Source organism: Marmota monax, unplaced genomic scaffold (assembly GCF_021218885.2).
Source record: "Marmota monax isolate L192 unplaced genomic scaffold, Marmota_monax_Labrador192_F-V1.1 WCK01_AAM20220418_F8-fsc00222, whole genome shotgun sequence".
In the NCBI taxonomy this organism is placed as follows: Eukaryota; Metazoa; Chordata; class Mammalia; order Rodentia; family Sciuridae; genus Marmota; species Marmota monax.
The window spans coordinates 2,168,491-2,193,146 of record NW_026694968.1 but is presented as its reverse complement, the minus strand read 5'-3'; the positions used below and the strand labels follow the sequence as shown (position 1 = coordinate 2,193,146).

The 24,656-nt window shown below is 33.9% G+C and overlaps 1 protein-coding gene across 5 annotated transcripts in view; it reads left to right on the top strand.

The window, feature by feature from the left end:
- The window catches only part of Arhgap5 (Rho GTPase activating protein 5), a 103,398-nt gene that overhangs the window by 58,751 nt on the left and 19,991 nt on the right, over window positions 1-24,656 (top strand). For 4 of the 5 annotated variants that reach the window (XM_058573659.1, XM_046427472.2, XM_046427471.2 and 1 more), the window contains exon 3: window positions 10,368-10,515. In XM_058573659.1, the coding sequence (XP_058429642.1) occupies window positions 10,368-10,515 (148 nt within the window). The remainder of the gene's footprint in view (window positions 1-10,367; window positions 10,516-24,656) is intronic. The other variant, XM_046427474.2, reaches the window with a different exon arrangement.

The window sequence follows — 24,656 nt, the reverse complement described above, 5'->3', positions numbered from 1 at the left end:
CTCAGCGATAGAGTGCTCGCCTAGCATGTGCAAGGCCCTGGGTTCGATCCTCAGCACCACATAAAAATAAATAAATATAATAAAGGTATTGTCCATCTACAACTAAAAAATATTTTTGAAAAAAAAAAGTCAAGTAGATCATGAATGCATAAAATACATGTAGGTGAGTTATCACTTACTATAGAATGTTTACACAAAGCTATTATAAAAAGCTAAACTATATTAAAACTTAACGCATGCAAGTCATAAATGGCCCCAGTTAAGAGAAATGTAAACATATGTAAAGATGTAATGTGAATTCATAGTAACATTAAATTAACTGTAGTCCATAACTGATTTACTGTAATTTTGTAGGAGATGCCTGTTAGAGTGGACTCATCTTCAACTGAGCAGTTAACTCTCTCTCTGTATTATGCACCTGCCCCACACCCCAAAAGGCCTAATTTTTCAGCATATGTAGCCACGTGCAGTGGTGCATACCTGTAATCCTAGCAGCTGAAACAGGAAGATCACAGGTTCAAAGCAGTTGGGGCATCTTAGCAAGACCCTGATTGAAAATAAAAAATAAAACTGGCTAGGGATGTAGCTCAGTGGTAGAGTAACACTGGGTTCCATCCCTAGTATCACCAAAAAAGGGGGGGGGGAATGTTAATTGACTGCTTATGTGATAAGGTTTCTGGTCAACAGTGGGTAGATTTGGGTAAAAGTTATACCCAAATTTCAGTTAGGAGCCAAGAGCAGACTCCAAAGCAGCTGAGCAGCTCTACTGCTCCCTTGGTACCAAGCCTAAGAAGATCTGCAGCTGCCACAGCTGCTACCACCCCCACTTCCAGCACTGCTGACACCAAGCCAGGCACCAAAAGCAGTGGTACAGAGAGGAGACAAAGGGACGACTCACTTTGGCAGGCTCTATTGGTGGGTGGAGCCAGGAAAGTTAATACAGTGAAGGTTTATGGAAGAGTGAAATCATTCAATGCAAGAAACTCATAAGGTGTTTTTTTTTTTTTTTTTTTTTGTCTCTGTGTCTTTTATTCTGTACCATTGGCCTTTGTGTCTATTTTGGTGCCAATGCCATGCCTTTTTTGTTACTGTAGCTCTATAGTATAATTTAAGGTCTGGCATTGTGATGCCTCCTTGCTTCACTTTTTATTTTTATTTTTTAGCTATTTTAGCTTTATTTATTATTTTTTTTAAATTTTTTTTTATTGGTTGTTCAAAACATTATAAAGCTCTTGACATATCATATTTCATACATTAGATTCAAGTTGGTTATGAACTCCCAATTTTACCCCAAATACAGATTGCAGAATCACATTGGTTACACATCCACATTTTTACATAATGCCCTATTAGTAACTGTTGTATTCTGCTACCTTTCCTATCCTCTACCATCCCCCCTCCCTCTCCTCCCATCTTCTCTCTCTACCCCATCCACTGTAATTCATATCTCTCCTTGTTTATTTTCCCATTCCCCTCACAACCTCTTATATGTAATTTTGTATAACAATGAGGGTCTCCCTCCATTACCATGCAATTTCCCTTTTCTCTCCCTTTCCATCCCACCTCATGTATCTGTTTAATGTTAATCTTTTCTTCCTGCTCTTCCTCCCTGCTCTGTTCTTAGTTGCTCTCATTATATCAAAGAAGACATTTGGTATTTGTTTTTTAGGCATTGGCTAGCTTCACTAAGCATAATCTGCTCTAGTGCCATCCATTTCCCTGCAAATTCTATGATTTTGTCATTTTTTAGTGCTGCGTAATACTCCATGGTGTATAAATGCCACATTTTTTTTATCCATTCATCTATTGAAGGGCATCTGGGTTGGTTCCACAGTCTAGCAATTGTGAATTGTGCTGCTATGAACATCGATGTAGCAGTATCCCTGTAGTACGCTCTTTTAAGTTCTTCAGGGAAAAGTCCGAGAAGGGCAATAGCTGGGTCAAATGGTGGTTCCATTCCCAACTTTCCCAGGAATCTCCATACTGCTTTCCAGATTGGCCGCACCAGTTTGCAGTCCCACCAGCAATGTACAAGAGTACCCTTTTCCCCACATCCTCTCCAGCACTTGTTGTTGTTTGACTTCATAATGGCTGCCAATCTTACTGGAGTGAGATGGTATCTTAGGGTGGTTTTGATTTGCATTTCTCTGACTGCTAGAGATGGTGAGCATTTTTTCATGTACTTGTTGATTGATTGTATGTCCTCCTCTGAGAAGTGTCTGTTCAGGTCTTTGGCCCATTTGTTGATTGGGTTATTTGTTTTCTTATTGTTTAATTTTTTGAGTTCTTTTTATACTCTGGATATTAGGGCTCTATCTGAAGTGTGAGGAGTAAAAATTTGTTCCCATGATGTAGGCTCCCTATTTACCTCTTTTATTGTTTCTCTTGCTGAGAGAAAACTTTTCAGTTTAAGTAAGTCCCATTTGTTGATTTTTGTTATCAACTTTTGTGCTATGGGTGTCCTATTAAGGAATTTGGAGCCCGACCCTACAATATGTAGATCGGAGCCAACTTTTTCTTCTATCAGACGCAGAGTCTCTGATTTGATATCTAGCTCCTTGATCCACTTTGAGTTAACTTTTGTGCATGGCGAGAGGAGGGGATTCAGTTTCATTTTGTTGCATATGGATTTCCAGTTTTCCCAGCACCATTTGTTGAAGATGCTATCCTCCCTCCATTGCATGCTTTTAGCTCCTTTATCAAATATAAGATAGTTGTAGCTTTGTGGATTAGTCTCTGTGTCCTCTATTCTGTACCATTGGTCCACCCTCCTGTTTTGGTACCAGTACCATGCTGTTTTTGTTACTATTGCTCTGTAATATAGTTTGAAGTCTGGTATCGCTATACCGCCTGATTCTCACTTCCTGCTTAGCATTGTTTTTGCTATTCTGGGTCTTTTATTTTTCCATATGAATTTCATGATTGCTTTATCCATTTCTACAAGAAATGCCGTTGGGATTTTGATTGGCATTGCATTAAACCTATAGAGAACTTTTGGTAATATCGCCATTTTGATGATGTTAGTTCTGCCTATCCATGAACAGGGTATATTTTTCCATCTTCTAAGGTCTTCTTCTACTTCTCTTTTTAGGGTTTTGTAGTTTTCATTATATAAATCTTTCACCTCTTTTGTTAGGTTGATTCCCAAGTATTTTATTTTTTTTGAGGATATTGTGAATGGAGTGTTTTTCCTCATTTCCGTTTCAGAAGTTTTGTCGCTGATATACAGAAATGCCTTTGATTTATGCGTGTTGATTTTATATCCTGCCACTTTGCTGAATTCATTTATTAGTTCTAGTAGTTTTTTTTGTAGACCCTTTTGGGTCTTCTAGGTATAGAATCATGTCATCTGCAAATAGTGATAATTTAAGTTCTTCCTTTCCTATTTTTAATGCCAGAAATAACACCAAGGAAGATGTAGTTGTATATCAGACTGCCATAAAGAATAATCCTAGGGAAGTACCTTCCAAGTGTATGAGATGAAGAGTCTCGAATTTGATGTTGAAGGAGGAAAGGGTGTGGAGTAACCAAATGTTGCAGGGCCTGGTGAAGTTTTAGAGTTCAAGGCAGTAAAAATGCAACATACTGTAAACATTACAGATGTTCTCCATGTCCTAGGGGTCCTCTATACAATTACCAGCAAAATTACCAGAATAGTGAGAGTGTGAAAAAGAACAAGTACTCTCAGTAGGCTCAACAAAACTTGCCCTAATTCAGGTGGAGGTTCCCATTTTAGCATATGAAGAAATCCTTTGGGTATTGACCACAGTATTCCAGCTCTCCTGTGCAGGGAAATGTGATGGAACACATCCAACAGAATTCTAGCAGTAAAAAATGTGTAGAAGATTGGAGCTGAAGACCTTTACAGTGGTTGCTTTTTACTTTTTGACCAGATAGACAATCTGCATTATCTATGCAGCATGCATAGGGCTTTCATTGTTTTTACCTAAAGATATATCTTTTTGGTTAAAAAAAAAAAATAGTTTTTTTAAAGCCTTATTTTTCTCGGTATACCTTTAAAGGTTTTAAAATTGTTTTGTATCTGATTATATCTGAAATTTTTTAAAATCTATTTTTAAATTTGTAATACTTACAAATAAAAACTTGTTTTTTTTTTTTGAAAAGTGAAACTGCAAGTATCCGTTAATAAAGAGCTTAATTAATTTTTTAAAAAAATTATACTCAATTTTTTTATTAAGGGGATCAGCACCCTTAACCCCTGGCAGTGTTGAAGGGTCAATTGTACTTATATTAATATGAATTACTTAGTTTTAGAGAAGTAGTATTGTACTGCTTATACTGTTCTTAAACTTTAATGTGTACCAGTATATATGGCTCTATTAAAATCAGCTGCCTTAATTCAAGCCTTTATTAGCATTATGTTAGACATAATTGAGCTGATGAGAACTAAAGGAGATCATTTATAATTTATTGTTCCATAGTTGTTTATATTTATTTCTAATATAATATTACTACCTAATGGATCAAATTCTGATTAGTTATCAAGTGAGTCTTTTTGTATAACTCAAAGCTTGTTGCCTTAAAGACAAGTCCAGTGTTGCTTTTTTTTAAAAAATCATTTTTTCTACCCTATGAATTATTTTTCCTTTTTGAAAAAAAAGTTAAGTAGGTCATGAATGCATAAAATACATGTAGATGAGTTATCATTTACTACAGAACGTTTACACAGATCTATTATAAAAAGCTAAACTATATTAAAACTTAACACATGCAAGTCATAAAATTAACCCATAGTCTCTTTTCTACTGCCAGGTTAACATTTTTAGCTTTCACAGATAAGAGAAAATACTTCACTTTCTGATCTGGCTTATTTCACTTCACATAATGTCCATCCCTTTTTCTGCAAATGACAGAATTTCATTCTTTATTTCTGAATAGTATTCCTTTTTTTTTTTTTAATCCATTCATCTGTCGGTGGGCACCTAGGCTGATGTCATGTCATATGTTAGCTACTGTGGATAGTAAACATGGATGTGCAGGTATCTGTTTGGTATGCTGTTTTCACTTCTTTTGAATATATATCTAGAAGTGGGATAGCTGGAATCATGTGAAATAATCTATGTTTTATTTTTATGAGTAACCTTCATACTGTTCTCCATAATGATTGTACTAATTTACATTTCCATCAACAGTGTATAGAGTTCCTTTTTCTTCATATCCTTACTAGCATTTATTGTTTGTTTTTTGAATAACGGCTATTTTAACTGGGGTGAAATGGTATCATTGTAGTTTTGATATGTGTTTCCCTGATGGTTGATGATCTTGAGCCATTTTTTCATATGTTTATTGGCTGTTTATATTTCTTCTTTTGAGAAGTATCCAGATAATTTGGTCGTTTTAATACAGTTGTTGTTTGAGTTCTTCATGTATTCTGAATTTTAACCCTCTGTGAGATACATAGTTAGTTGGCAAATATTTTCTTCCATTCTGTAAGTTGTTCCTTCACTCTGTTGATTTTTCTCCCTTTGCTATGCTATGCAGAAACCTTTTAGTTTGATGTAATTCCTGTTGCCAATTTTTACTTTTTTTTTTTTATTTCCGTGTACTTTAGGGTCCTGTGCAGAAAATCGTTGCCACATCAATATCTTAAAGTGCTTCTTCATTTACTTTCCAGAATGTCCAGGCTTATATTTAGGTCTTTGATCTGTCTTGAGTTGATTTTTGTACAGGGTGAGATATAGGGGTCAAATTTCAGTTTCTTGTGCATGTGGAATCGTGTGATATATCTGTTTATAGTTTTATGAATAACCTAGTTTTATTGTGTTAGTTTTCCCACCATATTTAAGAGGCTGTCCAATGAATGTTTTTGGCACCTTTGTCAAGAATCGGTTGTCTGTAGTTAGTCATTTGGGTTTATTTCTGATATCACTTCAGTTTCATTTGTCTGTTTTTATGCCAGTACCACGCTATTTTGAAATCAGGTTTTGTGGTCCCTCTAGCTTCTTTCTTTTGCCCAAGTTGCTTCAGCTATTCAGGTGAAGTGGTTTTGTGTGAATTTTAGTATTGTTTCTTTTGTTTCTGAAGAATGTCACTGGTATTTTGATGGGGATTGCATTGACTCTGTAAATCCCTTTGGATAGTATGGACATTTGAGTAATATTTATCCTGATCCATGAATACGGGATGTCTTACCAGCTTTTTGTGCCTTCTTCAGTTTCTTTTTCATTAGTATTTGATATTTTTCACTGTAGAGGTCTTTTACTAATTTGGTTAAGTTTATCCCTAGGTGGTTTTGTTGTTATTGTTTTGTAGCTATTGTGCATGGGATGATGTTCATGATTTCTTTCTTAGCAAATTTGTTATGGTGTATAGAAAAGCAGCTGATTTGTGTACATTGGTTGTGTATCCTGCTACCTTACTGAATTTATTAGTTCTAATAGTATTTTGGTGGAGTCTTTAGGTTTTTCTATATAGAGAGAATTATATCATCTACAAACAGGAATAATTTGATTTTTTTCCTATCTGTATGTCTTATTTCTTTCTCTTTTCTAATTGTTCTGGCTAAAACTTTGGGTACTGTGTTGAATAAGAATGGTGAGAATGAACACCTTTTCTTGTACCTGATCTTAGAGGAAAGATTTTCAGCTTTTTCTCATTAGGTATGATTGGCTGTGGGTTGATAATTTGTAGACCATATCATATTGAGTACATTATGTACAGTCCTTCTGTACATACTTTGTTCAATTGCCTGTCATTTTTAACTTATTTAAGTCCCTTGGTTTAAATGGCATATGGTTAGTTGGTTTAGTTTTATACCAAGTCTTAGAATTTTATTTATATAGCTGATCTTATTCTATTTACACTTGTTTTTATAAATATCAGTTTGCTTTTTCTTTATTTTCAATTTTTTTCTTTGCCATCAGAGAAAAGATAAGAAAAATGAAGGTGCTATTAATTTATGGTTTGCTTATTTTTTCTTTAAATATTACAAACCTATTTCAGTTTATTATTCTTGCTCAACCTACCAGTGTATTCTGATAACCTGTCATGCACTACTATAATTACATTATCTCTTATATCCCACCCATTCCTCTTTTGGGGTAGGTTGAGAATTTGGTTTTGACCTCTTACAAATAATTTTTATATTTTGTAATGCTGCCTGGAAAATTATTGATTATATATATTATTACTTAGAATTAGTTTTGTTTCATTGTATAGTGTTCATATGGTTTTCATAGCGACATTCTCCAATATAAGTTCTTTTTTATTGATTTCTTCATTGTGTGTTCTTTATGATCTTTCAAGAAGGAGTTTGTGCATGCTATAATTTAAATTTGATTATTGCATATTTGAAAAATTTTTAAAAAAATTTACAGCTGGTGGTTATGCACACCTGAATGACATATATATTGGCTAGGTAAAGAATTCTTGACACATTTTTTTTCCCATGAGCATTCCTATAGGTGAATCCTGTGACTTGTACTTTTCCTGAGAACTCTGAGGCTATCTATCCTGTTACTTTTCCCCACTGTTGTTATTTTTCATCTTGTCTGGAACCTTTACTATTCTTTGAGACTTACTGAATATAGCACAATATATCTCTTAATTTGATGATTCACTTCTGTTTATCTTTCCTAGTATATGGTAAGATTACTCAAACTATAAACCAAGCTCATTATTTTAGAAGAGACCTCAAATATGGGGGGAGGATTTATTCATTTTTGTTCTTTTTAGATATACATGACAGTGCAATGTATTGACATATTATACATACATTGAGTATAACTTCCCATTCTTGTGGTTGTACATGATGTGGAGTTAAACACTGGTGATGTAATCATATTTGAACATCAGAAAGTTATGTTCATTTCATTCTACTTTCTTTCCTATTCCCATCCCTCCTTTCTTCCCTTCATTCCCCTTTGTCTGAGCCAGTGAAACTTCTATTCCACACCCCGCCCCCATTGTGTGTTAACTTTTGCATATCAGAGAGAACATTTAACCTTTGTTTTGGAGGGATTGGTTTTTTTTCACCTAGCATGATACCTCCCAGTTCTCTCCATATACCAGCAAATGCCATAATTTCATTCTTTATGGCTGAGTAATATTTCATTGTGAATAGATACCATTCTTCTGTTGAAGGATAACCTAGGTTAGTTGCACAGCTTAGCTGTTGTGAATTGAGCTGTTATAAACATTGATATGACTGCATCACTGTAGTATGCTGATTTGAATATCTTATGGTTCCATTCCAAGTTTTCTGAGGAATCTCCACACTGCTTTCCAGATTAGTTGCATCAGTTTGCAATCCCACCAGCAATGTATGAGTGTACCTTTTTGAGTTCTTTATACAGCCTAGAGATTAATGCTCTGAGGTACAGGTGGCAAAGATTTTCTCTTCGTGTTCTTGGTTGTTTCTTTTACTGTGAAGAAGTTTTTAGTTTGATACAATCCCATTTATTGACTCTTGATTTTTATTTCTTGAGCTTTAGGAATCTTGTTGAGGAATTAAGTTCTTAAGCTGACATAATGGAGAATTTGGGCCTGCTTTTTCTTCTAGTAGGTGCAGGGTCTCTGGTCTAATGTGTAGGTCCTTGATTCACTTTGAGTTGAGTTTTGTACAGGATGAGAGATGGGTTCAATTTTATTCTGCTACATATGGATTTCTAGTTTTCTCAGCACCATTTTTGAAGAGGCTGTATTTTCTCCAATGTATCTTTATGGTACTTTTGTCTAGTATGAGATAGTTGTATTTATGTGGGTTTATCTCCATGTCTTCTATTCTGTATCTGGTCTTCATGTCTGTTTTGGTGCCAATAGTATGCTGTTTTTGTTACTAGAGTTCTGTAATATAATTTAAGGTTTGGTATTGTGATGCCTCCTGCTTCACTTTTCTTGCTAAGGATTGCTTTGGCTATTCTATGTCTCTTATTTTTCCAAATGAATTTCATGACTGCTTTTTCTATTTCTATGAAGAATGTCATTGGGATTTTAATAGGAATTGCATTAAATCTGTTTAGCACTTTTGGTAGTATGTCCATTTTGACAATATTTAATTTTGCCTATCCAAGAACATGGGAGAGCTTTCCATCTTCTAAGGTCTTCTTCAATTTGAGACCTCATGGGTTTTTTAGGACCATTTGTACTATTTCCTTTTATAGACTGTATTCTTGATCTTTGGGATATATTGATGAGCAAATCAAAATCTCTGCCCATATGTAGAGTTTCTATTGTAGCAGAAATTTCATGCATCATCTTTGTTTCCTTCCTCACACCCCTGAAACAAAGATGATGCATGAATAAATTTTATAATGTTGAGGAGAGAAGAATTAGGATAAGAAAGATTGGAAGTACTGGGGAAGACAAGCAGTAGGATTGCAGTTTGTGATTTTTAATCAGGTGATCAGTGTAGGCCTCATTCAAAAGATAAAAGAAACAGCCATGCAAAAGTCCTAAGGTAGACCATTCTTTAGGTTAAAATAGAAGGAAATTTTTGTTGTTGTTGTTGTTCTGTTTGTAAGCCAGTAGTGATATGAGCAATATGAATAGATTTGTGATTTATACTAGAGAAAATAAAAAATTTTAGATAGTTATACTGAAAAAGAAATCAGGGCTGTTAGTAAAAGTGCTCTTAATAAGCTCTTTGAATTTGTGAAAACTTTTTCTTCCTATACTTTAGAGATTCTCAATTGGATATGCATAACAGAATCATCTTTGAAGATGCTTGCTATACCCTACTCAAAAAAGAATGAATCAGAATCTCCCCAACATTGATTCCAGACAGTTCATCCTTGGGTTTTGAGATGAACATTCCTGGTTAATAATCCATGTTTTTCTAATGGTTAGATAAAAGTTAAATTCTGAAAAAAAAAAAAATTGTTTTGGTTTTTTTTGTATTGAAAATATTTTACAAATTTCTTCTGAAAACTGTCTTAATATTTAAGTCACAGTGGATTGCACAAATGTGGGAAAAATAGACTAAAATCTTGGTGCAAATATATAACCTCATTATATAATCAGTAAATTATTCTCAGAAATACAGATTTATACAAAACCCTACTCTGTGTATTTCTAGTTTGTCCCCTACATTGGCATTGAAAAATGATCTTCCCTGTCTTTTACTATCTAATCTTTCTCATCTCTCCCTATCTAGTCTTATGTTATTTTCCAAAGAGAACATTTTCTTCTAGTCAGCTAATTTTTTTCCCTATTCACTTTTTTTGCCTCCATTGATCAGGTTGCTGCTCTTAGTAGAATGTAATGTGTCCGGTTTTCATGGACATTTCAATTGGGTATGGCTTGTAAATATTTTCTTTTATCCAAACTGTGTGTTTATATTGCTTGATACTAATATTTTGAGGGAGATTAATTTTTAATAGTTTTAACTCAAATATGTTTTCTTATAGCAGAAAAAGAAAACTAAGAACTTCAATCCACCAACGCGTAGAAATTGGGAAAGTAATTACTTTGGGATGCCCCTCCAGGATCTGGTTACAGCTGAGAAGCCCATACCACTGTTTGTTGAAAAATGTGTGGAATTTATTGAAGATACAGGTAGGATAGAAATATCAAAACAAGATTTGATTTAAATTTTCACTTGTGCTACCCCAACAGTTTATCAAATGTTTGTGACTTGTTTAAGCTAAATTTTTAAAGAGGATTATAGTTCTCATTATTAGGGTTGAGTCTTATTTGTCTTGAGTATTAATTCTTAAGATAACCACTTGATATTTGGAAGGAATTTTGTTGACCAGTAATGCTTTTGTTGGACTTCTCTTGAACCTAATAAATGGCTAAATTGATGCTAAAGCGTTAAACTTTATATTACTTTGAAGTTTAGAATAACTTGGTTATTATGCTATCAACAGATCATTATTACTTGAATCAGTAATTTGGAAGTTTCCAATATTTTAAAATCTAATACTATTTGTTACCTATCTTACATGTGGATTATTTTCTTTTAAAACAGACATAGTTATAGATGTATGAAAGGCAGCTTATTATGATGTTCCAGTTTATTCAGCAGTTCTAGTTTGATGTGATTTATATGGTTTGAGTGGTATTTTCAAGAAATGTATAATTATTCTTACTTTTTAAAAAATAAGCTTGTTCTTATTTATTTTGCCTAATGTAAACTAAAAAAAAAAAAAAATTGAGCTGCACAAGTCAAGAGGTAGGATAGCAGAAGGTTGTTATGTTAGAGTATATTTAAAATGAACACAAGTTAACCATGGAACCTTACTGATTGAATGGACTACAGGTTTTAATGGTTTGAAAACATGAGCTAAGGTAGTTCAGCTTTACTTAATGATCTCTTTTGATATAGGAGCATTTTTTTTTAAAAGCATAACAATGTTGTATATAAATAAGCATGCTTACTTTTGTTCATATGTGCATCTTATCCTTTTAGTCTGATTGTCACCTAAGTTCTATACATATTGTATTGTCTCTATTGAGGAATGGTGACTTCTAAGTTTTAATAAGGGTGTGACATGTGGGTGGTTAAACTGTCACCTGCTAGTATTATAGTCTTCCTTCAATTAAGAAGGGTTAGTATAGCTGGGAGAGGTGGCACATGCCTGTAATCCCAGCAGCTTGGGAGGCTAAGGCAGGAGGATTGAGTTCAAAGCCAGCTTCAGCAAAAGTGAGGTACTCAGCAACTCAACAAGACCCTGTCTCTAAATAAAAATACAAAATAGGGCTGGGGATGTGGCTCAGTGGTTGAATGTCCTTGAGTTCAATCCCTGGTACTGCCACCCCCCTCCAAAAAAAAAAAGAAGGGTTAGTTTATAGAACCTACATGGGATATGCTATTAACTATTTACTTTTTCCCTGAACAAATTGAGAAGTGTGTTTCAAGCAATTTCTTGTCTGTGTTTCTGTTCATCTTTAACATAGAAGAAATACAGATTCTTACAATATTACCTTCCTGCTTTAAACAGTTCTCATTTTTTCTTGTAATATAATTCCTTACTTACAGATGTGACTGAGCAGTTATAAAATACTTTCCCTTAATTGTTGAAACATAATAAAATGATGGGTTAGCATTTATTATTATAATTTTTAAAAAATCTCATTTCTTGAATACTTTCAAAGTAGCTGAGTGATTTGAACAAAATGACTAAATTTCAAGTGCAGGGTAAAATGCGGTTCCCACCCAATTTTTTTTTTCTTTCTTTTTTTTCTTTTTTTTTTTTTTGTTGGCACTGGGAATTGAACCCAGGGCCTCAGGCACGCTAGGTAAGTGCTGTACCACTGAGCTATATTCCCAACCCTGTAGTCTAATTCTTAATACACTTGAATTAGTTCAAGTCACTAACAAGTAATTTATACTTAGGTACCATAAGAATAGAATAAAAAATTAAAGCTAATTCTTCTATTGCTGTTATTTTAGTATAGTGATTGATTTTTTTTTTTTTAATTAGTGGTTTTAAATTCCAGTTGCTTAAGAGTTCACTATATAGCTTTTGGTATGGACTGTTGCACAGTCTTCTTATATTTAAGGTTCAACATGCAGTAATGGAAATATATTGCAGACACCCATTATTTTAAAATTGCATTTTGCTGTTTATAGATTCTTAGATATAGTAACAAATGACAAGTTTCTTGTTATAATCAGCTCTCTTGTTTAAAAGACTAAACTTTTTGAACAACTTTGAAAATATAATGGTAGATTTAAAAAGTCAGTTTTATTGCTAGGTGCATGCCTGTAATTCCAGCAACTTGGGAGGCTAAAGCAGGACAATTGCAGATTCGAAGCCAGCCTCAGAAACTTAGTGAAATCTTGTCTTAAAATAAAAGATAAAAAAGAGCTGGTAATGTAGCTCCGTTGGAAAGCATCCCTGGGTTCAGTCCCCAATACCAAAAAAAAAAAAAAAGTTTCATTGATATATTAACATACAATATATTTCTGGTCTTTCATGATTAAGTACAGCATTCACTGTTGACCTTTTTTTCCCCCTCTGTGGTCCTGGGGATGGAATCCAGGACCTTGTACCTGCTGAGCAAGTGCTCTACCACTGAAATATACCCCAACCCTATTACTTTTCTCCTATGCTTTTTATTAGGTCAAGAAAGTATTCTAATGTTCCTAGTTCTCTGAAAGTTTTTCTCCCAAATGGGTCACACAATTTTCTCGTGTCTTTTGAGATGATCTTTGGAATTTTTTTACTCTGTTTATATGGTGAATTATATTAATTGATTTTCTAATGTTAAATTACTGGTGCATTCCTGAGATAAACACCACTTTGTCATAGTGTTTTTATTCTTCTTATATATTGCTGGATTCAATTGCTAAAATGTGAAGGATTCAAAGCAGCTTCTATTCTGGTACTTATGTGGGTCTACAGAAAAGCAAGAAGAGGATTTGACCCAGTGCCCTATATATTAAAAGATATTTTGAGAATAATTTCAGCCCTGGCCCCAAAAACTTTCCACTTGTACCTGTGCAGTATCCAAAGACACCAGGGACTCTGCACGTATCTAAGGCTCTTTATCTGTGTATATGTTTGTTTGGTACTCTGCCCTACAAATGTAGCCTTCTCGGCTTTTCTGAACTTGTGTCTCTTTCTCCTCAGTTTTTATAAACTATTCCACATGCCTTCACAACCACCTAAATACTCTCCAGCGTTGTTAGCTTGACTCATTTTTCTTTATGAATCATAATATTAAGCTGCCTGTTAAGTGCTAGAAAAACTGTGTTTTTAAAATTTTAGTTCTTTACTGTGGGAGGGCAATTTGTGTAGCATTAAGTGTAAAGAGGACAAAAAGGGGTAGTATGGAAGAAATACAAAAGAAAGGAACAATAGGCTTCTTTAAGTAAATAAGACAGACAGTTGTGGGGTTGGAAGAGGACTTTAAAATGCCTTGCAGATTACCATGTTAAGACAGACAGTTGTGAGGTTGGAAGAGGATTTTAAAATGCCTCTCAGATTACCATGTTAGATGGTACTCTGTTAATGAAAATGGAAGTTGAAATATGAAAAGCAGATTTAACAGTTCATGATGGATCCATATCTTGGACATGTTAAATCTTAAAGTGCCTGTGGAAAATCCCTATAAAAAAACAAAATTTAGTTGAATGAATATGTGTGGCTGTGAAGCTCTGGAAAATGTTTTGGTCTTTAGATACTGTTTTGGTAATTTTGAGTATATAAGATCTTAATGTAGCTTTTTTTGTTCTTGGGCTTCAAGGTCAATATTTAAAATGAGAAGGAAAGTTGCCAGACTACACAAAAGAGAGAAATAATTAGCCAGGTATGGTGGCGCACGCCTATAATCCCAGCAGTTCAGGAGGCTGAGGTATGAAGATCACAGTTCAAAGCCAGCCTCAGCAACTGAGAGGTGTTAAGCAACTCAACAAGACCCTGTATCTAAATAAAATAATAAAATAGGGCTGCAGATGTGGCTCAGTGGTTGAATGCTCCTGAGTTCAATTCCTGATCCCCCTGTCCACCCGCCACCCCCTGCAAAAAAAGAGAAAAAAGTTATTAAGGAAAAAGCATGGTTGTTAGTATTAAATGACTTCATGATGATTTTGTTACTTTACTTTTTTATATATATAATTTTTTTTAGTTGTCAGTAGACCTTTGTTTATATGCAGTGCTGAGAATCAAACCCAGTGCCTCTCCCAATGACCTACAACTCCAGGCCACGTTACTTTTTATTAAGGTGAAATCATATGTGTAAAAGATGAACCATTTTAATGTGTATAGCTCAATGGCATGTAATACACTCACAATGTTGTTTGACCACCACCTCTTTTGGTCCCAGAACATTTTTATCACCCCCAAAGAAAAGCTTAAACCCACAAAGAGTTACTTCTTATTACTCCCTTTCTTCAGTTTACCAATCTGCTTTATGTTTCAGTGGATTTACATATTCTGGATATAGCATATAAATGGAATCATATAACATGACTTTTTGTCTCTTTTTTTCATTTAACATAATGTTTTTGAGATTAATTTGTATTATAGTATGTATCACTGTATGGATATATATTATATCTATTCATTCATCATCTGGTAGACATTAGGTTATTTATACCTTTTGGCTGTTGTGAATAGTTCTGCTGTAAAGCTTCATATACATCTATTAAGTGCCCATTTTCAATTCTTTGGATTCCTGGTAATTCTATGTTTAAGTTTCCGAGGACAAACTATTTTCCACGTATATGTACCATTTTACATTACCGTAGCAAATGTATGAGGACTTGAATATCTCCACATCGTAGTGTGATGGGAAAGAGAGAATTCAAGCCATCCTATCTCTTTTCATAGTGATTGCATTTAATCTCTAGATTATTTTTTAGTATTGTCATTTTAGTCCAAGAATGCTTGATATCTCCATTTATTTACGTCTTCTTTAATTTTTTTAATCCTATTTTATAGTTTCCAGTGTACAAGTCTGGCTTTTGATAAATTTACTCTTGGATATTTTAGGGGATGATATTGTAAATGGCATTAGTTTTTTAGAAGTGTATATGCTTTTATGTGCAATTGTTTGTGTGTTGATCCTGTATACTGCAATCTTGTTAAATTATTTTATTAACTCTATTAAGCGCTTTTGTGTGTGCATATTCTTTGGAATTTCTTGTGTTTGTATTTATATATACATACACATATTTGTATTTTTTTGTTGTTGTTCTCTGGATTAGGGAATAGCTTTACTGCTTTCATATTTGAAAACCTTCTATTTCTTTGTCTTGTTTCAATTGCTCTAGCTGAATTTCCAGTGCAGTGGTGAATACCAGTTGTGAAAACAAGCATCTTTTATTTCTTTTCTTAGGAGAAAGCTTTCTTTCTTTCACCATTGAGAATATTAGTTGTGGGGTTTTCATAATTGCTCCTTATAATGTTGAGGAAGTTCCGTCCTGTGTTTGTTTTGGGGGCTGCCATAGCAAAGCCCCCAAACTGGGAAGCTTAAAACAACAGAAAATTACTCTGACTGTTCTGAAAGATAGAAATCTGTATCTTTCCAATCTCTGCCTTTGGTATTTTCCCTATGTGTGTCTGTGTTGTTATGTGGACACCAACACACTGGGTTAAGGACCTACCCTATGCCACAGTGTGATCTTATCTTTATATAATTATATCAGTAAGAACCCTATTTTCAAATAAAGTTACCCTGTTGAGATATTGGAGACTAAGACTTGAACATATTTTTTTTGGGGGAAACTCTTAAACCTATAATATTCTTTTATTCCTAGATTGTTGAGTGATTTTTTTTTTTGTTTGACTTGTTTTTATGATGAAAGAGTGTTAAATGATTTTTTTGTGTGTGTGTGGCAATTGAGATAATTAGGTGATTTTTTTTTCTTGCTCTAACACAAAAGAATTATGAATTAGGCCTTAAAGCATTTCTTAAGATTCTTTTAGTAAGCTTATATCTAGCAACAAATTCCTTAAGGTTTTATGGTGTATGTATTTTGCCTTTTGTGGTTTCTGACTTTGAAACTTTCTTTTATCTGTTACCAAGAACTCATTTCTTAAAGTAGCTGGTCATAATAACTGGTCAAAAAGGTAAAGCTTGCTGGGCATGGTGGCACACACCTGTAATCCCAGTGACTCTAGAGGCTGAGGCAGGAGGATCACAAGTTCAAAGGCAGCGTTAGCAACCTAGCGAGGGCCTAAGCAACTTTGTTGGGACCTTATCTCAAAATAAAAAAGGGTTGGGGGTGTGGCTCAGTGGTTAAGCACCCCTGGATGCAATGCCAGGTACCAAAAAAAAAAAAAAAAAAAAAAACTAAAACTTTTTGTGTTTTACCCACAGCCACTAGAATTTAATCTTCATGTGTATAGAGACCCCAAGCTCCTAAGACAGTGTCTGGCACATAATTAGTTCTGAATAAATGCTTTTTAAAATGAATAAAGAAATTTTAATAATAGGGTATCCTTGTGACATTACACACTGATAATTTTTCTCTTTATTTTCCAAACTAAAATTACCATTATTGTTTTTTTTCCCTGCAAATATAAAGAATGCATGATCATTTAAAAGTTAAGAGAATGCTATCATTTGTTGCTTAAATGTTGCCGTTGACCCCCGCACCCCCAAAGATCCCTGTATTGGAAGCTTGGTCCTTTGTATTTCAGTATTGAGAGGTGGTGTGGACCTTTCAGAGATCAGGCCTATATATGCCCTCAAAAGGGATTAAGAAGTTTTCTAGAGAGGCTTATTATAAATGCCTGAGCCTGGCTTGACCCAGCTCTCTTTCTGACTTTGTGTCTGGTAATGTGAGGACTGTTCCCAAATATGTTTCTGCCTTCAAGTGATGTAGCCAGGAACTGATGCAGGCACCATATCATTGAACCTCTTAAACTTTGATCCATATAAACCTCTTTGTAAAGTTAAGATGCTTTAAATGTCTCACCATAGTAATGAAAGACTGACTAATGCATTTGTGTTACAGAGACTTATTCATGATTTTATGTCAACTGAGTAATTTGCATTAGATTAACCATTAAGTTATAGTGTTATAAAAGCAGGGGTTTTGAATGGTTTTATGTATTGTGATAACAGTTATACAGAGCTCAAGATGCTCAGTGGTTGTAAGAGAAAAAGCCTTAGGCAGAATCTATTTCAATGCTTTGCTTAAAGTTAGATGGATTCATTTGAAATTGCCATTTTTGTAGTTGACAGATGATGTACATCTAGACCACCTTTTTAAAAAAAAAAAGTTTTATATGTATTTTTAGTTGTTGATGGGCTTTTTTTTTTTTTTTAATTCATTTATTTTATGAGATGCTGAGAATCAAACCCAGTGCTTCAGACAGGCTGGGCAAGTGCTTTACCACTGAGCCACAATCCCCACCTTTTTTTTTTTTTTAATGTTGAAATTCATACAGGAGAAGGAATCTAGTGAAAGGCTGAAGAAGCACTAGTCTTTACCCATTTACTCCTCCACGTGGAATACTTATTTTGAAAATGTAATAATCAAAGTTTTACTGAAAGCTTGTTATTTACACATTAAACCTTTAGTGAGCTAAAAAAGAATGTTTGTTTACTTAACTTTTATACCTGGGCAGAATACTGTATTTCACTGCATAATCATCATTACCACATAACCATTGCATTGTTTTTTCAGTCCAAAAATTGATGTATACCTCTCATCCTGTAATTGTCACATGGTAGAATTCTGTTCGTTACATTGTATAAAAGGTAAACACAGCAGGAATGTTTGCAACAGTGGCATATCTGTTTGTATTTGTCTTTTCTGGAGCTGTGAGCCTAGAATTCTCAGCATATACGCAATTGTCAGTACATTTCTTAAAGCCAACTTTCATGTTTTGTGTAGAGCGCTTCAGTACTACTAATAAATACATCTTATAGAATGGTACTGAGGATGGCACATCATGTAATGAATCAATGATAGCTACACAGAATCTTCGGATATAGAAGATTAAATTTTCTAAGTCCATACTTCACAACACTGTAGTAAATTTCCTCAAGGATAATAAATATTTCAGCCTTAATGCACAAATCAGTAACAACTAATGAGTTGTTTTTCCAGAAGAAAATATTCTTTTAACTATCACAAGGAAATGATGTGTGTCATTTTGGATTTTTCAGTTTTAACATGCATCCTGATCTTTTACTAAAGCCAGTTCACTAATTGATTTTAAAATAATATTAGCACAATTTGTTTACTCAAACTTCACATAATGGTTGCATCCCACTTTAACATTTGTCATAAAATCTGCAACAGTTTTGTGGTGAAATACAGTATATGTGTAGTTACAACCATTTTACCAAGGAATGAAACAGAAGCCCAGAGAAATTATATAACTTATCTGAAATCACCCAGTTGGATTCTAGCCCATACACATCTTTCAGGTGATCTTTGATAACCAGAAGTTTTTAAGAAAAGCGGCTACTACTGTTTTATTTTAACACAATAGAAATACAGATGAGTCCATAAGGAGTAGAACTAAAAATCACCTGTGATTTTTTTCTTATAAATTTGCCCAGTATAGAATACATGTTTAAACATGCATAGCTTTTTTTTTTTTTTAAGGGAAAATTAAGCTTACTGTTTTTGTAATATTTTTAATATATAAATAATTTTCTTCTATGCAAGTAGGTATCAATTTTTGGAATTACTTTTAATAGCTGTATGTCATATTATAACATACTGAAAATTATAACTTATTCAGTAACTTCCTAATTCTGGGCATAAGTCTCCAAACATTCAATATTCTTGGCAGTTACCCTTTTATATATGTCTTTATTTATTTGTATTCGTATTTTCTGAGAAAAATGTCTAAACGTAAAATTTCTAGAGCTACCTCCAATAATAGTAGTCTTGCAGAGAGAGGAAAACATTTAGCACATAAAACAAATGAGAGGAATTTCAAAAGTTTATATTATGTATTAAATGGGACAGACTGACCCCAGCTTGTTTACCCTGTGACCTTAAGGAAGCCACTTCACTTTTTAAAACTTGCCTCCTTATCTTTAATAAGTCTACTAGTGCATTATTTCAAAGATGGAATGAAATGATGCACATAATATTTATTTGAAATAATAAATATTTGAAATTTTAGTCATGTAATGAAATTAACAATGAAGTATCAGAAAACTATTATTATGTCTCAGTGATTAAAGTTTAGTGACTAGAAAGTAGTGACATTTTATAGTTCAGTAAGCTAAGGTTATAATAATTTGCATGTCTTCCCACACCCCTGCCCCCCCCAAAAAAACCCACATTGTTTTGGTAAATTGAAAAGAGGAAATATTGCCTTTAGTCCTTATTATTCCTGAAGTGGCTTTGTGCCCGAAATGTCCAGGGCCAGTGCTAAAAGTTCTAGCTCTGTTGATGTCACTTCATCTCTGTCAGCTTTTTAACATGTGAAAATCTCACTTCACTCAGTTTGATGTGAAGTTCCATTAGATCACTGAAAACATCATGAGTATATTAACTTCAGCCATTGTTTTAACACTCAAAATGGCTATGTATTGAACTATATGTGCAGGGACAATGTACTTTATGTCTTGTATCACACATGCATATTCTAATAACAGCATTTAAGAAACATTAAATCCTCCACGGGTCTGGTGGTTCACACCTTTAATCCAAGCAGTTCAGGAGCCTGAGGCAGGATTGCAAGTTCAAAGCCAGCCTCAGCCACTTGGAGGCACTAAGCAATTCAGACCCTGTCTCTAAATAAAATACAAAATAAGGCTGGGGATGTGGCTCAGTGGTTGAGTGCCCCTGAGTTCAACCCCTGTTACCTCCCCCCCCAAAAGAAAAGAAATATTAAATCCTATTTCAAATAAAAACATGTAGTATGCCTCTACATACTCAAATTTCTTTTTTTTTTTAATTATTTGTTTTAGTTGTTGATGGACCTTTATTTTTCATTTATATGCTGTGCTGAGAATCGAACCCAGTGCCTCAACAACATTCAAGGCAAGTGCTCTACCATTGAGCCACAACCCCAGCCCATACTCAACATTTCTTTTTTTTTTTAAATTTGTTTTAATTAGTTATACATGACAGTAGAATACATTTATGCAATTTGATATGTCATATATATCTGAGATATAATTTATCATTTTTCTGATTGTACATGTTGCAGAATCATATTGGTCATGTAGTCACATATATACATATGTGTATATAATGTCTGTTTCATTCTATTATTTTTCCTATCCCCATATCCCCTCCCTTCCCATCACTTCCCTCTACCTAATCTAAGGTAACACTACTCTTCCAGTGGGCCCCCCCCACCTCCGTCTTATTGTAAATTAGCATTTGCATATTAGAAAAAATATTCACCCTTTGGTTTTGTGGGATTGACTTATTTCACTTGTCATTTAGGTACATCTTCTAAATAGTTTAAATAATTTATAGTCATTTCATTTAGTGTTTGTCATTTATACATATCTGGTTTATTTTTCTTTGTTGCTGGGGCCATCACATTTTACGAGAATACCTCCCAGATCTTTTCTTTTATCTCAGGTTTTACTGTATTTCAAACTTCCTACTGAATGGTTCTGAAACAGAACCAAAGATTAAAGTACAATTTGCCTTCCTCCAAACCAGTTCCTTTCTTAGTTCTCCTTTTTTCTCAAAATGCCAATTTCATTTTCTAGTTGCCTGGGCTTTGGTATCTCATCAGTCTGACTTTTTCACTCATTGTGTCCATATATCATTAATTGCTAATCCTTGCCCATTCTTAGCAGTTTTTGTCTTGTATCGTTTTTTACAGGATCATTACCATATCGAGGTCTATTACATTGTATTCTTTTCAATCAAGTTGCCTTCCTACAACTTGTAGTCTCCTACTTAAAACTGTTGGGTGTATAGAAAGACAATACCTAACTTATAGCCAAGAACTTGAGGTTTTATTTATTTAAATTATTGTGGTTGCACATCAACAAAACCCAAATCCAAAAAATGCATTTAACTGGAACAAAGGGTGATATAAGCCTAAAACAAAAGCAACTAATCTGGTGAATTAGAACCTGGCAGTATGCTACTCTATTTCTCTGTGTCAGGTCTAAGTTCTAACCACATACTGAACCTAACCAGGCATACTTGATCAGTTTTAGATTTCCAGAGGGAGAATTCAGTGAGTACCACGACATAATTACCATGTTGACTGGCTAGTTCTTCATTTTATGTTCTCAAATAATAAAACAATTATTTAATTTTGCTAATTGATTAATGCAGAATATCTGTTACTTTGTTTAAATGCACTTTAAATTTGGTATGTTTCTTTGTTTTTTGTTTTTGGATTTTTGGGGACACGATATCTTTATTTTATTTTTACGTGGTGCTGAGAATCAAACCCAGTGCCTCACGCATGCTAGGTGAGCACGCTACCACTTGAGCCACATCCCCAGCCCTCTTGAAATGCAATTTTTACTTAAGGTTACCATTTACCCATATACCTCACTCTTTGGTCTTTAAATTTATATTAAGCAATAAGAATGTGCTTTTAATTCAGTAGAGTGTCCCTTCAACTTATAATTCTTGTGTTTGTCCCCCTGGTGGACTTGAAAATTTTTGAGGGAAGAGTCACATAACATAAAATTAAAGTATACTCAAATTGTGAAGTATATAATTAAGTGGCATTTAGTACATTTATAATGTTTAATAATCACCTTTATTTAGATCCAAAAGGAAATCACCCCAAAAAGAAATTATGAACCCACAAATCGGTTAAAACTGTCACAACCCTAATAATTACCAGTCTCCTTTCTGACTTGGCAGATTTGCCTACTCTGGGTATTCATATACCAGAATCACAAAATAGAACCCTTTATGGTGGGCGCTTTTATTTAGCTTAACACTTTTGAGATTCGTTTTTATTATATCAGGTATTATTATGTTATTGCTTTCTCTAGCTAAGTAATATTTTATAACTATACCACATTCAGTTTATCCATATATATCCACTGGTGGATATTTGAGTTATTTCTACTCTTTGGCTATTGTGAACAGTGCTGCATGAACATTTTCGTATAGGTTTATTTGAGTACCTATTTTGAATTCTTTAGGGCATATGTCTAAGAGTGGAATTGCTGGGTTATATGGTAATTCTATGTTTAGTTTTTTTTAGGAACTACCAAACTATTTTCCACAACAGCTGTGCTATTTTATATTTCTGTCAGCAGTGTAATAAGAGGGTTCTAGTTTCTTTGTGTCCTTACCAACATTTGCTTTTTTCCTTTTTTTAATTATAACTATCCTTAATGTGAAGTGATACTTCTTTGTGTTTTTTGATTTGCATTTTTATGATAACTGGTGATGTTGAAGATCTTTAAGTCTTTTGCCCTTTATAAATTGAGTTGTCTTTTTTCCTGTGGAGTTGTAAGAGTTCTTATAGATTCTGGGTACTAGGCCCTAATTAGATAAATGATTTGCAGACATTTTCTTTCAATCTATAGGCTCTTTCTTCCTTCCTTCTTTCTTTCTTTTTTTTTTTTTTTGCCATTTTGATAGTACCAGGGATTGAACCTCTTGCAAGTGTTCTATCTCTAGGTAATACCCAGTCTTTTTTATCTTGTTTCGAGATGGAGTTTAGTTCCTCATGTAGATCTCAAACTTGATATTCTGCTTCAGCCTCCTGAGTAACTGGGATTATAGGCATGTACCATGGTTTGTCTTTAATAATGTCCTTTGATAAAAGTTTTAAATGTTGTGTTGGGGTTGTGACTTAGTGGTAAAGTACATGTGGAGACACTGGGTTCAATCCTCAGCACCACATAAAAATAAATAGATAAATAAAATAAAGGTATTATGTCCATTTACAACTAAAAAATATATATTTCTAAAATTTTATTGATCATACTATGGTATCATGTGTAAGAATGTTTGCCAAATTCAAAATCATTAAGATTTATCCCTGTGTACCCTTTATCTGTTTTTATGGTATTAAGCACTTACATTCAGATGATTTTTTTATGGTGAGATAAGGATCTAAATTCATTTTTTTTTGTATGTAGATATCCAGCTGTCTGAGTACCATCTGTTGAAAAGATTATCTGTTCCTAATTAAGTGATCTTGACACTGTTATTAAAAATAATTGGCCATAGATGTGTGGACTCACAGTTGTATTCCCCTGATCTATATGTGTTAGGTTTTTGCTGGTCCTGGTTGAGCATCTCTTATCCAAAATCCTTAAGACCCAGGGATGATTTGGATTTTGAATTTTTTATATTTTGGCATATTTGCATATATAGGATGAGATATCTTGGGAATGGACCCCCAGGTCTAAAATTCATTTGTTTATATACAACTTATACACAGAATTTGAAGGCAGTTTTATATATAATGTTTTTAGTGTCCCTGTGTTTTAACTATAGCCCATCATGTGAGGTCAGATGTGGAATTTTCCACTTGTAGCATTGTCAGTGCCCCCAAAACTCCAAGTGTTAGCATATAGATTGGGGATGTTCAACCTATAGTAAGTTTTGAAATCATAAGAATGTGGAGTTCACCAAATTGGGTCCCCCACCCGCCCAAAGTTCCTTTGGCCAAAGGATTCCCTGCAGTTCAATGACTATGAGGATCTGCTTTTGTTTTTCGCAAAAAAAAAAAAGTTGGATTTTGTTAGAGATTGCGTTGAATCTATGGGATTGGTTTGGGTAATATTAAACTTCTCATCCACAAAATGCAGGGTGTCTTTTATTTATTTAGGTCTTCTTTAACTGTCTTAATACTGTTTTGTAGTTTTCAGTATACAAGTTTTATACCTTCTTGGTCAAGTTTATCCCTCAGTATTTGTTCTTTTGGGTGCTGTTGTAACTGGGGTTATTGTCCTGATAATGTATAAGAATACAGCTGATTTTTTTATTTCTTATATCCTGCAACTTTGCTGAATTCTTGAATTAACCGTACTATGTTTTTGTGGATTCCTTAGAATTTCCTTACGCAAGTCATATCATGTGCAAATAGGAATCATTTTTACTTTATTCCTTTATAAGATAAATGTCCTTCATTTATTTTCCTGCCCAGTTCTTTGGGTGAGAACTCCAGTGTAATGTTTCATGGAAATAGTAAAACGGACATATTTGTCCTATTCTTGATCTACTGTTTTTTATTCTATCACCATATTTTACTACAGTTGACATGAATGTGACGCTTAGCTGTGGATCTTTCATAAACAGTTTTTATCATGTTGAAAAAGATCCCTTCGTTCCTAATCTAAATATTTTTTATCATAAAAGGATATTACATTGTATC